General features: G+C 38.6%; 1 protein-coding gene and 1 non-coding gene across 4 annotated transcripts in view; one reads left to right on the plus strand and one right to left on the minus strand.

Annotated features, from left to right (window-relative positions):
- Positions 1-14,885, plus strand: part of LOC126182079 (dipeptidyl peptidase 9) — a 191,777-nt gene that overhangs the window by 31,417 nt on the left and 145,475 nt on the right. For all 3 annotated transcript variants that reach the window (XM_049924822.1, XM_049924823.1, XM_049924824.1), the window contains one exon: positions 11,507-11,642. In XM_049924822.1, coding sequence (XP_049780779.1) covers positions 11,507-11,642 — 136 coding nt within the window. The remainder of the gene's footprint in view (positions 1-11,506; positions 11,643-14,885) is intronic.
- On the minus strand, positions 8,211-8,285 carry Trnas-uga (transfer RNA serine (anticodon UGA)). The gene has a single exon. It is a non-coding gene; the product is annotated as a tRNA-Ser (tRNA).

Consider the following 14,885-nt stretch of genomic DNA (forward strand, 5'->3'; position numbering starts at 1 on the left):
AAACCTGAAGTTTCTAATAAATGTGGACAAATTTTACAGGCGATAATTCCAACAAGTATAAATAATGTTGATGTTGAAATATTAATTGATACTGGAGCAACTATTAGTGTCATGACGCTGGACTGTTTAAAACAGATAAGCCGAGGGGTAAAAATTCCCACTTTTCCTATCACAGGATGTACCGTGTCTGGCGCGTTCAGCGCAAAAATGCAAAAAGTTGTGAAACAGGTATGTGTTGACGTTACAATCCGGGGGGCTCAAATAGAAAGTACATTCCTGGTTGTTCCTAAAATGACAGTACCATGTATCTGGGGTTTGGATTTTTTATGTGAGACCGGTGCAATCATTAATTTAGAGAAAGGTGAATGTATATTTAATTCCAATGGTAATGTTTTGACAGCCACCCTGAGAAAGGGCCGAGTAATTCCAAATCAGTTGTGTATGAATCTAATGGTAAAATATGTCAGTATGATGATGAAAATGTGTATGATATATGCCTTATTGAATGTTCTGAAGAAATGATTTATAAAATGTCATTGCAGGAAAAGGTGTTAGAATCAGAATATTTATCTGTTATCCAAAGGGACGAACTGTACTACTTGTTGGAAGTATATCAGTCAATTTTTAGTAAACGTCCGGGTATAATAAAAGACTTTGAATTCCATATAAAGACGTATGCACATAAACCCTTTTGTCATACTTCCTATTCTATCCCATGGACAAAGAAAGAAGTAGTCAGAAAGGAAATCAATAAAATGTTAGAATGGGGTATTATTGAGCCCTCAGATTCCGAATATTGTAACCCTCTTGTGGCGGTAATTAAACCCAGTGGTGACATCAGATTGGTGTTGGATGCCAGAGAGATCAATAAGATCATTATACCTGTAAAAACGCGACCGGAGAACCTAGAAGAGTTAGTACAAAAGTTTTATGGTGCCCGCTTCTTAACTTCTTTGGATATGCGTAGTTCATATTGGCAAACTAGAATATCGAAAGAATCTAGAAAATATACTGCATTCATTTTCCTGGGCCGAAGTTACCAGTTTACCGTCATGCCATTTGGGTTAAAAATAAGTGGTGGTGTTTTCGTATCGGCATTAGATACCGTACTGGGCAGAGACCTTTTGAATGAAGTTACGTTATATGTGGATGATTTGCTAATTGCTTCTGAAACTTGGGAGGAACATTTGGACTTATTAAGAAGAGTTTTTGCGAAATTTTTGGAATACGGAGTTACTGTAAATTTGAGCAAATCCAAGTTTGCTCATAACCAATTGAAATTTCTTGGACATATAATCACTCCTGAAGGGATAAAACCAAATCCTAAAAAGATGGATGCGATAAACAGATGTGCTTATCCAAAAAATAGGACGGAATTAAAGTCATTTATCGGCTTAGTTTCATTTTTTCGACGATTTTTACCCAATCAGTCAGGAAGCCAAGACTGTTTGTTACGGCTGTTAAGAAAAAATGTCATGTGGGAGTGGAACTCCGAATGCACGCAAGCTTTTGATAACATCCGCAATGCTTTGAGTAATGCTCCACTGTTACATCATCCGAGACTTGATCAAGATTTTTATATTGCTGCGGATGCTTCTGAAACAGGATTGGGTGCCAATCTTTTCCAGATGGACCATCAAAATAATTGGGTTTGCCAGCAGAACACTCTATAGCTGTGAACGTGCATATTGTACTACTGAATTGGAAGTACTGGCCGTGGTCTGGTCCCTTAGAAAGTTTCGCTATTTTGTATATGGAAAGAAGATCATTGTATTCTGTGACCACAAAGCTTTATCTTTTATTTTAACAGGAAGGATGTTCCATTCACGTTTAACCCGGTGGGCCTTGCTACTGCTAGAATATGATATTACGCTCAAATACATCAGAGGGAAAGACAACATCATAGCCGATGCTCTTTCAAGACTACCGAAAAGAAAGAATGACGACGAGTGTGAAGAACGGACTATTGACTTTAAAGTCATGAATTTATCAAGGCAATATTGTGAGAGGCAGATTTCACAGCTATGTCGAAGTCTTCCACAACTGCAAGAAGATGATAAGTTGTGGAAAGCCATTAGGCATGCTGTTGAAAGCAAAACGCTAAGTCACTCTCAAGATCAGTATCAATTAAAATCCGGAATATTGTATCAAAAGAAGGATGAAGAAGATGTTTGGAATGTTTGTGTTCCAAATAAATATAAGTATGGTACACTCACTTGAATTGGGGTCATTTTGGTGCCGCTAAATGTACAGCCAAAATAGCACAATACTGCTATCATCCAAATTTGGGACATATAGCTACAAATATTCTTAAGAAGTGCAAAATATGTCAGAAGGCGAAACCCATAAACTATTGTCGGAAGATAGAATTACATCCTATCATCCCACAACAACCTTTAATGTTGGTGTCATGTGATGTCTGTGGACCATGTCCCATGACACGTGGACGGTTCAAATATGTATTGGCTTTCTATGATCTCTTTTCAAAATATGTGAAATTATATCCTTTGAAAAATCTCCACGTTCGACCCATGTTACGCAAATTTATCAACAACTATATAACTGAGCTTGGCAAACCTATAATGGTCTTGACAGACAACGCTGCTTATTATACAAGCAAAGTATGGAGAGACACTATGAAAGAACAAGGAATTCAGCACATTTACATCTCAAGATTTTACCCTTGTGGAAATCCGGTTGAGAGAATCTTCCGAGAGTTGAACAGATTTTTACGAACGTACATACCCAAACAACATTATAAATGGATCGATTGGATTTATGAATTTGAGAAAGTGTATGATGACTTACCACACTTATCGACTGGTTATTCACCTAACCAAATAGTATTTGGTGAAAGTATTGTGCCAGAATGGATGAAGAAATTACCTGCGATAGAACAAAAGATTACCAAGAAAGAAGGTATGGTGAAGAAGGTCTACGAAAAACTGAAGCATTAAGCACAATTGAGAAAAACCCGTTTTGATAAAAATGTGAAGAAAGTAATCACATATGATGCAGGGGAAGAAATTTTATTGAGAAATCACCCAAAAGCATCAACCAGGAAAAGACTGAATAAGAAATGGCAATATTTATATACAGGTCCATACAAAATAATGAAAATACCTCATGAAGGGAGCTACCTCCTGGCAGATTGTGATACTGATGTAATTAAAGGCTTGTTCCCTCACATAGACCTGAAGAAGTATTATCAATAATGAGCAAAATATAGATTCAAGAAACACTGAATGATACCAAGACTACACTCAGTGGACTAAATAAAAGCACCAGTGGATAAGTACATACTTATACTAACTTACAAAGAAAATTAAAGAATGTACCAACGATTTCCATGAGATACCTTCTTGGTATCAGCAACAATGTCAACGCTGAAATAAGATTTATCCTCTCACCGAACAGCGAGGATGGATGATTTAAAAGTGGAATTAAGAGGAACAGAAAAGGACCAAATCCTCTCTGGTTAAACAAGTGGCCTAATAAGGGTTTTGGCCTAGGATGCCAATCGTCGAACCCGGCTGTGATCCCTGCCTTGCACAATCGGTTAAAGAACTGAGGGCTTCATCCAAGAAAAAAAATGTGGTGTGAATATGAAGTGATTAGTGTGAAGTGTTTCTAAGACAACCTATAAACAAATGTGGAATTTAGTTAAGGGCATTTTGTCTAGGCCCATTAACTCAACTTAAATATTGTAGAATGTATGTACTGACTTGTTGAGTGAGTCACTGTTCCAAAAAAAAAAAAAAAAAAAAAAGCCTGTTCTGTCTGGAACCCTCTTCAAGACATCACAGTCTGGGGGGCCGTGTAACATTACGAGTCAAGATAGCTGTAACGGAAATTGAATAGCGGAAAGTTATCATTAAAAACGCACGCCGCGCGATTTGTGACGATTTGTTTGGTCATAATAGTAGTAACATGCTTTTGAATACAATTAAAATATAACGGCGATACCTGTTTAGTGTTATTGGAAACAATATGTAGTAAATTAATGAGTAAGGTAGCCGATCCTATAAGAAGAGGTGAAATTGGGCATATTAAGGTGTTTTGCTTTATGTCGACTAAGCCGATTATACGGTGTCTTTTTTTTCGTTTACTCTTAGAAAAAAAACAAATAAGTAACGCAGTGCTAATTGTGCGTTGTGAAAATATAGGGGCGAATTTTAAATAGCTACAGTGTATAATCAGACTAACAAATGGACATTCAGTTACGCGAAATAGCGGACAGCGAAGTGTGGTCATTAAATTGAGTACACCTACAGGGCAGTCAATTCCGGGATAAGTCTATTCGCATCTCACGAGGGACGCGGTATTGAGACCATTTTTTTTTCTTATTATATCATGGAGAGCGGGCGGGCTTCAATTTATAAAAAGGAGAAAAGCTGTATCATTATCATTGACTGTTCGTGTTAAGCAACCAAAACTGTTCATCAAAGGGTTTCGGTGAATGAGTGGTGAATGCGAAATGAAACTGTGAACGAAGTTATACAGACAGTTTGGTCGTATCTGTTATTATTCCATCAACCGTAACATTTCTTCTCGTTGTACGAAGCCTTTATAGACGATCGTTATGACAATTTGCTTTGAAGGGATCTCGTTACGAGTTAAGTTTTGGGGACCTGGTCAACAGGGGATAGTTCGTAGATCTTAACTACTGCAGCTATTCTGGAATCAGGTTCTACCGTGACCGTTGTGTGTTGTCAATGGCTTAAGGTCATCATATCTCATGCTCTAAGATCGACGCGCCTTTCCTCTTGGTATAACGGTGTCTCACGGTAACAACGACAACGCCGACGGTGAAGGAAGATACGGTAGAGCAGTCCTCCATGCAGGCCTCTTACCGGGACTCTGTGGTTCTCTGCCGGCTCCACATTGACCACACTTGGGCGACCCATGGCTACCTTCTTTGCTGTGAAGACCCGCGTCAGTGTCGATGTGACGCCTGGTGGACAGTGGCCATATTCTGGTGCACTGTCCCACTTTTACTGCCCTGTGATGAAATATTCGGTTACCGGACTTGTTACCTCTAGTTTTATCTGACAACGCCTCATTGGCTGATGTAGTTTTACGTTGTATTCGTGAGGGTGGGTTTTATCATTTGATCTAAGTTTTAGTGCATGTACTTTGTCCATCTGTGTTCTCCACCCTAGTGCTTTTAGGGTGGAGGTTTTAATGTGTTGCAGAGTGGCTGGCTTCTCCTTTTTATTTTCATGGTCAGCAGCCATGGTAATCTGTTTTGTCATTTTAATCTCTTCTACCTGTTTGTTGCATTTCTGTGGTGTTCTTCTCCCCTTTTGCCCATTTAAGTGTTTGTTGCCCTTCCGTTGTTCTTGTGGTTTTTCCTTTCTATACAATTTGCATTGTCAATCTCACTTGTTTTATTGTCACCCAGGTGGCATTGTTTTATTTCGAACAAGGGACTGATAGCCTAGCAGTTTGGTTCCTTCCCCCCCCCCCCCCCCCCCCCCCCCCCTCTTTTAAACCAACCAACCTACCTATCAGCTTAGTTTCCTACCTTTTTGCAATTTATTCAGCTGCATTTCATAACTAATAAATTATTGTCAGAGTATACATTTGCTCTTGGAAGTATTTTGCATTTTTAAATGTGGTTTCTGAGTGTAAGTCCTGCATTGTGTGATTTATATGAAACCCTCTGGTGTCCCAAGGTGTGTTTCTTGTACTGACTATCAAATCAAGTGTTTATAATGATTATATTGTTCTCTGGACAATACTGTATTCTATCATGTGGCATCCAATTTCATTTCTTTCCCCCACTCTGTGCTTTCCTTGTTGATTGCTTCTTTTTCATTTCCTGTTATTGCATTCTAGTCATCCTTCAAAAATAAATTGTTGTTTCTCTTAACTTAATGAATAACTTAATGAATAACTTATTTATCTCATACACTCCCCCCCCCCCTCCCCTATATCATCTGCATATCTAGTAGGCATATAGTGTATACTTGTACTACTGCAGCAGGTTATGGATTTGTGTCTATCTTAACTATGATAATACATTCCATTAACTGTGCTAATCATAGTAGTTTGCTTGCATTACTTTTTACTTATTCATTATTTGACATACTCGTGTATTATTCCTGTTGATTTTGTGTTAATGTGTGGTCATCTGATCAGGAACACTGTTCTTCTTGCCACCAAACTTTGCTAATTCCCACATCTAAGTTCAGCATAACAATTTCTGTTTTCAAATTCTCTAACCTGCCTGCATGATTGTTATCCATTTCTGTTTAGAAGTTCTCTAACTTACTTACGTGATTGTTGGGTCTACTGCGACCCACAGAATGTGTGACTTTTTGTGATGACATCATTATCCTGACCAGCCCTTGTCTGGAGATCTAAATGGGAGACTATTTCATCTCTGTTATATTTTACCTTGAACAAGTTGTCATTAAACTGTATAGTTTGGCTACATGTCCTTGGAAATTATGTATTTTCTCCTTGTTTTCAGCCATACTGCAGTACCAACACTGTAAGAGCATGTTGGTTAATGTTTCAAGGCCGGATCAGTCACCCAGACTATTGCTCCTGCGACCACTGAAAATGCTGTTACCCCACTTCAGGAACCACATGTGAATCTGGTATCTCCACAGATAACCCTTCAGTGTGATTGCACCTATGATATGGCCATATGTATGATTACGAAGCCAGCACTCTGTGGCAAGCTCTGTTGTTCATGGAGCAGGGAGGGTGGGGGAGAGTGATTCGTTATGTATCAAGCATTCTAGCAATGAGAAGTATTGTATAATGTAAATCTAATTTTCTTCATCTCTTCAGAGACCCTCATAATATGAGGCGCCAAAACAGTTAAAACTTACTTTTCTGCTGAGGGGAGGTGATGATGAACCTATTGTCCAGCCTTGTTGCTTTAGCTTTCGCACAGTTTCTTGCAGACATTGTATGTGTTCAAGAGTGTTGGTATGCCATTTCAATACAGTCAATGTAAACAAGAGGTTGCTGGCTCATTTTCCTGATCAGTATTGTACTGTCTTTGCCAGCTGGGCACTAGATGAAACCACATAGCATGCACCACCATGCTACTGTGCCGAGAGGGGTGTGGCCACATGCCACAGCATATGAGTACTGCCACATGAGTTATAATAAAGTGATTTATTTTCATCATGTTAACCGATCATAGCACCACTTTTTGATACAACGTAATAATAAATGAGAAGTATAATATTGTAGGAAGAATACAGCGCTGCGGTCGGCGATGTCTATATAAGACAGTAAGTGTCTGGTGCAGCTGTTAGACGCTGCTGCTCGAATGACAGGTTATCAAGATTTAAGTGAGTTTGCACCTAGTGTTAGTCAGCACATGAGCGATGTGACACATAATCTCCGAGGTAGTGATGAAGTGGGGATTTTCCCGTACGACCATTTCATGAGTGTACTGTCAATATGAGGAATCTGATAAAACATCAAATCTCTGACATCGCTGCAGCCAGAAAAAGATCCTGCAAGTACGGGACTGATGATGACTGAAGACAATTGTTCAACATGACAGAAATGCAACCTTTCTGCATATTGCTGCAGATTTCAATGCTGGGCCATCAACCAGTGTCAGTGTGCAAACAATTCAACAAAACATCATCGATATGGGCTTTCGGAGCCAAAAACCAACTTGCATACCCTTAATGACTGCGACAAAGATTTGTGTCTTGCTTGGGTCTGTCAATATGGACATTGGACTTGATGACTGGAAACCTGTTGCCTGGTCAGACGAGTCTCATTTCAAATTGTATCAAGTGGATGGACATGTACCTCATGAATCCATGGACCCTGCATGTCTGAAGGGGACTGTTCAGGCTGGTGGAGGCTCTGTAATGGCGTGGGGCGTGTGCAGTCGGAGTGATATGGGACCCCTTAAACATCTAGATACGACTCTGAGAGGTGACACATACGGAAGCATCTTTTCTGATCACCTGCGTGCATCACCATTGTGCATTCCGATGGACTTGGGCAGTGCCAGTAGGACAATGCAACACTCCACACATCCAGAATTGCTACAGAGTGGCTCTAGGAAAACTCTTCTGAGTTTAAACACTTCTGCTGGCCACCAGACTCCCCAGACATGAACATTACTGAGCATATCTGGGATGCCTTGCAATGTGCTGTTCAGAAGAGATCTCCTCTCCCTCATACTCTTGCTAATTTGAAACTTCCTGGCAGATTAAAACTGTGTGCCGGACCGAGAATCGAACTCGGGACCTTTGCCTTTCACGGGCAAGTGCTCTACCAACTGAGCTACCCAAGCACGACTCACGCGCCGTCCTCACAGCTTTACTTCTGCCAGTACCTCATCTCCTACCTTCCAAACTTTACAGGAGAGCACACAGTTTTAATCTGCCAGGAAGTTTCATATCAGCGCACACTACGCTGCAGAGTGAAAACGTCATTCTTGCTAATTTATTGACAGCCCTGCAGGGTTCAAGGTGTCAGTTCCCTCCAGTACTACAGACCATGCCATGTTGTGTTGCGGCGCTTCTGTGTGTTCATGGGACCCTACATGATATTAGGCAGGTGTACTAGTTTATTTGCCTCTTCAGTGTAGTTTTGATGCAGTTTTTATTCACCTAAAATTATTATCGGTTGTAAGGTTGAGATATATAGACTGCTAGATAAGTGCAATGTAGCCAACTTCCCCCTAACCAATGTCTTCTTGGCTCAAATGGCTATTCAGTGACTTTTCTTTGTTATCTGACCTCATATTTACTGCCTTTGCTACATAGCAGTAAAACCGAAGAAGTGCTAAAGTGACTTGTCCTTGGCTATATAGAACATTTTGTGCCTGTTTGTATGCTTGCTCCTTGGTCTCCTGTTTTGGCAGCTGTTGTGCAGCAATAATATATTTCACTCCATGAAGCATTTTAAATCTGTAATTTTTAAAAAATGTTGTTATAAAAATTGAAAAAGCTGCAAAATTTTTGAGGAAAGCTGATCCATATGGAACTGCTCATTCTGAGAGCTCTGCTCAGTTTCTAATCATTAGAGCTGTTCATAGGTATAATCTGGATAACTGTGGTATGTTTTTGGGGCTAACAGCCTGTGTATTGATACTTAATTCTGTGGTGCCATTGTATGTTCAATTCTGAGTAATATTGGCTGGTTTGGCCAATACTTTTAGCCAGACAACTATATCTACATGTACAGATGTACTGTAAAGAACTCGAAGCTGAATATTGCTTATAGCGTTTTCATTAAGCAGTATTGATTAAAAATGTTTTAATATGCAACATGAAATGCTATGATCTGTGTATTAGACATGATCAAAAATTAATGGGGATTTTTTAATTTTGTGGGCTTTGTACATCAGATTTTCAATTTTTTTTATTGTAATGGTGAAAATGTTCTTGATGTATGTTTGCATTTTCCTATCTTTTGAACACCTAGTTCACTGTTAACGGTGGAAAAGGTTATTCGTGTTTTTGAGCGCTTGACAAATTTTGACTTGAGAGAGAGAGAATAGATCAAACAATATGCATTACATTTCGTTTGAAAAAATGGGATAAAGTGCAGCACCACATTCGAAATGTTGACTGCCGTTTTTGGTGAATCTTCTATGAATAAGGCAAGGGTTTATGATCAGTATAAACATTTCAAAAAGAGTCAAGAATGTTGAAGATGGTGACCATCCTGGATGCCCTAGTACAAAAATTTCTGATGACAGTGTGGGAGAAGTAAAGAAAATGATTATGAAAAAATCACTGCATAACCACAAAGAGGTTGTTGATGATGTCAGCATATCCTTTTGCTCATGCCAAGCAATTTATTTTTTTAATATTTTGGGCGTGAAACATGCAGCAGCAAAGATTGTTCCTAAATTGTTGCATAGACATCACACATGAATAGCTGTATAAAGTCGATAACGAACCAGAACTTCTAAAGAAGGCTATAACAGGTGACAAAACATGGATATGTGTGTATAACACCAAAACCAAGACCCAATTGTCCCAATGGAAAGTGCATGAAGAGCCATTGTGGGTTCCTGTCTTATGCTCATATGGTTAATGAGGAATACTACCTGAAAGTTAAGTGCTGTTGTGTGAAACAATCCTAAGACAACAACCAGAATTCTGGCAGAACCACTCATGGAAATTGCATCATGATAATGCTCCTGATCACGGCTCAATGCTTGTTCATGATTTTTTTGGCAAAAATCAGAACTGTTATGTTGCTTCAGCAACCATATTCGTTGGACATGGCCCTCTGCAGCTCCTGTCTTTTCCCAAGGCCAAAGAGAACCACAAAGGGATGTCATTTTGCCACCATTGATGAAGTAAAACCAGAATTGCTTCAGGAGCTGAACATAATAATGAAAAGTGAGCTCCAGAAGTGCTTCCAAGATTGTAAAAAATGCTGGCAGAAGTGTGTTATACCTGACGGGGTTTACTTTGAAGGGGAAAAGTTGATATTGATGAATAAATAAAGATTTTTTTAGAAAAACAAAACTTCCCATTACATTTTGATCATACTTTGTATGTTGTTACAGTTATAAACACTATGCAGTAGTTTCTGGAAAAGTTTTGAAAATGTTATTGTGAGATTCCTATATGAACTCCAGCAATATTTTATCACCACTGCAATCAAGTTGTGTTTTTGGAACAGTAGATGTCTTTTACAAACTACCAAAAGAAGAATTAATGCACCAGTAACCTCGCCTTTGAGTGCCCCAAAAGTACACGCACACTTAAACTTAAACTCTAATTTGCCTATATTCAGCGTGGAGTCACTAGTGACAATATCAGATTGCAGCCATGCTGAAAATGCTTTCAGAAAAGAGGACCATTCATAGACAACAATAGTCTTGGGTGATGAATACATCATTATTTTTTCAAATTAGGCACAATACTCTGGACCTAATACTGCTCTCCAATTTTTTCCCTTACAAATGACAATTTTTCATCTTTTTAAAACTTGGTGAAATCTTAAGGGATGATGACTTGTCTCTGTATCTGCTTCAAACACTTTGTTATTATTCTCAGTGGTCATTAAATTCTTTGAATAATGAGTTCACTTTAAAGAAGTGAAATCTCATCTCTTTGCAAGAGCATTTTGCTACTGTTGGTTATATGACTGGTTAAAACTATGCGGTGGGCTGGGAACTGAAACTGTGAAAGGCAAAGATTTGAATCCAAATGGAATGTAGTAGATCATACAATTTCACACACCACCACTGCTAATTCTGATATTTAATCTACTGTGGACTGCCTGATTTCATGACAGTAAGGTTCTGAGAACATTGGCATAAATATGAATCACATTTAACACAATCTCTGAAAAAGATATATTATATATCACCTTAGTATTTGTCAGTTTGTATGTATGTATTCCTAAGCTTTCGGAAAACATTGGTCTTACATATGAGTAAGAAAGATATGAAACTATTTGCTTATGTATTTTGATAAAAATAACTCTTGATTTCATTATTTGCCCTGATAGTTTTAATGTTTAACCTTGGGTAATTCTTTTATTTCAGAATGGTCCTCTATTTCCATCCGAGCTGCGAATGAATCCTTGTGGTGCAAAATTAAATCCTATGATATGCCCAACCAATCCAGACCTTGTTGCATATGTTTGTCACAGTGATATTTGGGTTACACATGCTGTTACAGGTAATAATTATTTTCATCTTTCTGTACTGTATATGATCTAGTTCATATTTCTATATAGAAATGCACAAGTTATTTGACTTTTGAAGATTCATTTTTGTATTTCATGGCTGTTTGATTCAATACAAAGTAAAATATTTTGGTGCCTATAATTTTCCCATTTCGTCTAGTTGTCAACTCTGCTCTTTCTGGAATTCTTTTCTTTATGGTTTTTTTGATGTGTACTAACCTAAGCTCAGTACCTTTTGCTAGTGTTGTGTTTCAACTATGTGTCTGCTGTTGAATTGTTTTCATTGGATTTGTTCTTCTGTTGTACTCATACTACCTTTATCTGTATCTGTTGCATTACAGAGCTTTCTTTACTAATTTGTAACTCTCGAAGAAAGACAGCGTTTCTTGTCCTCCATGTCCGCTGTACCCATTTCAGTCTTGTAATGCATTGTACAGTGGCATGCAGAGAATGTGTACAGACATTGACTCCCAAGTTGTACTGTGTTTGTTGTGTGTATTTGTTTTTGTTGAGATATAACAATGAAAACAATTTTTGACAGAATAATTTAATTGGATAGATAAAATTCTACTCACTGAGCAGTGGTAGAACACACACATCTATCCAATTAAATTATTTTGTCTTTATTGAGAACTTTTTCTGATAGACTAAGCTCAATAATTTCTTGCTGTCCCACAAATACTTTCACTATGGTAATGTAGGCGTAATAGAATAAAATCCTGTCTCCATCTTCTAAAGCATTTTGTGCCATGGCTAATTTCTTGGGACAGCACAGGTGCCAACACACCCTGTGTTGTATTCAGCATTGCTGTATAATGTTCATTGTCATCCTGACACTGTAATGCAGACATTAAATACCAACACACTAACATCAGGTATTGTTTTTTTTGTTAGGGAAATCAGCAATAGAAACTGTCCTTATGCTTCCGATAGCATATGGGGAGGAAGCTTTGAGCCAGACAAGAGTTTGAATGGTTTTCTCATTTTAACAATGGTCAAATGTCAATTGAAGATGAATCATGACTGGCACATCCCAAGACTTCCCGAATGAACATTGAAAAAAAATCTGTGTTTTGATCATCTTTGATTGTCAGAGAACAATCAGTAAATTTATGGAAATGCCTGGAACATCCTGGAATTTATGCCAATGAATTAAGACTGAAGATTTGAAAATGAAATGTGTTGCAGCAAAATTTATTCCGTGTGTGCTTTCTGACAACCAGAGAGGCAATTGGTAGTGCATGTGAGGGGAAGTGAAAGGATAGTTAGAAACTGATCCGGATTTTGATGCAAAAGTCATCACAAGTGACAAGTTGTGATGTTATGGATATGACCGAGAAACCGAGCATCAGTCTAGTTAGTGGAAGACTCCATCACAGAGATCTAAAGAAAGCAGGGCAGGTGAAATCCCATTTGAAGACACTTTTGTTTGTTTTTTTTCTACATCAAGGGGATCACCACCATGAATGTGTTCCCTACAGTACCACAGTTAACCAATATTACTACCTTCAAGTGCTAAAACAATTACATGAAGCAGTGAGAAAAAAGACCTTTATTTGACAATTTGTAGATTGGCTTTTTCAGCACCCTTGCACACACAATATTGAAGGTAAGGCAGTTTTTGGCCAGAAAACAAATGAAAACTGTTTGTCACCCTCCCTACTCATTGGAACTGCCCCCCCCCCCCCCCCCCTCCTGTGACTTATTTTTATTCCCAAGATTGAAAAGTTATCTGAAAAGGAAGTGTTTTCAAAGCATAGAAGAAGCAATTAATAAATAAATATTGCTGGAGATACTGAACAGCGTAACTCACAGTAAAATTGTTTTCACAAAAGGCAAAATGTTGGGACAAGTGTATTATATCTTATGGACACTGCAGCACTTTACTGTCTGCCACCCCCACCATACTCTCCCCCCCCCCCCCCATCCTTCCCCCACCCCGTCACCACCCCCATCATGCAGTGGTGCTGCTACTCGCAGTGTGATTCCAGTTGTCTGAGACTGCAGTTGTGTGTGTGAGTTGCTTTTGCGTGCAAATGTGTGTGTGTGTGTGTGTGTGTGTGTGTGTGTGTGTGTGTGTGATGTCTGTTGTTGTTGAAGGCCTTAATGGCCGAAAGCTTTATTTGTGACAGTCTTTTTGTTATGCCTATCTGTGACTCAGCATCTCAGCTATATGGTGAGTGGCAACTTTCCTTTTCATAATATTGTTACATTTCATCCTGAATTTTCCATTGTTTGATTTGGACCCTATTTGACGATGTTTTAATTTTGAAAATGATTTGTCAAATAAATGATTTTTTGTAAAACAGTTATTGTAAGGCAGCTTACAGCAGAAACATTATAGCATGGACAACTTAAGCTCCTGGCATTCCTATAAGTTGAGATGATGTATAACAATGTGTGTGGCAGTAAGGTGCAGAAAGCCTTAGAGAACAAAAGTGTGAAAAATATGCAATTGATAGAATGAAAGCAATGTCCAATGTAAGTGAAAGGTGTATTAAATAGGTGATGAGGTGAGAGATTGGTTAAAGGGAAGAAAGGGTTTAAATGGAAGCCACCTTCCCCTTACTTTTGTGTTTGTCATGGATGACTTAAGAAACAGTGGGGAAGTATCATCATCATAATATGGCATTTGATGGAATAAGGGAGGTGAACTTCAGCAGCAAGGAGATGCATAGGCAGAGTTTATTGGAATATATGGACTTAAATTTAATGTGAGAAAGAGCGAGTTCATGGTCATGATCAGGAAGGAGGAAGGACTACTCTAGGACTTGTGCTGGCAGGGAAGCAGCTGAAAAACATAGACAACTTCAAGTATCTTGCAAGCACATTGGAAATAAATGAAAGAAATATTGAGGAAGTTAATGAGGGAGACAGGTAAGCAGTAGTATTCCTGAGAAGTGTCAGGAGCACGATGATTTGTCTGTACTGACATAAGCTTCTGAAAGTTGGATAGTGAAGAAAAGGAACTTAAAACTGTGAAATGAAATGTCACAGAAGCAGAGCGGCAGTGACAAGGATGGACAGGTAAGAAAAGAAGAAATCAGAGAGATAGCAAAGGAAATATCCTTATAGGAGTGGATGGAGTCATGATGGCTTAAGTGGTATATATGAGGGGACTTCAAAAAGCAAGTTACACATGTCGTGCTAAGCTAAGTTCATCATGCAAAATACTGGCACATTGTGAGAAGAGAGTGAAAGTTCGGGTTCACTGCAAATGCAGTCCTGCTGTGATA

The sequence above is a fragment of the Schistocerca cancellata genome, chromosome 1, assembly GCF_023864275.1.
Source record: "Schistocerca cancellata isolate TAMUIC-IGC-003103 chromosome 1, iqSchCanc2.1, whole genome shotgun sequence".
Lineage (NCBI taxonomy): Eukaryota > Metazoa > Arthropoda > Insecta > Orthoptera > Acrididae > Schistocerca > Schistocerca cancellata.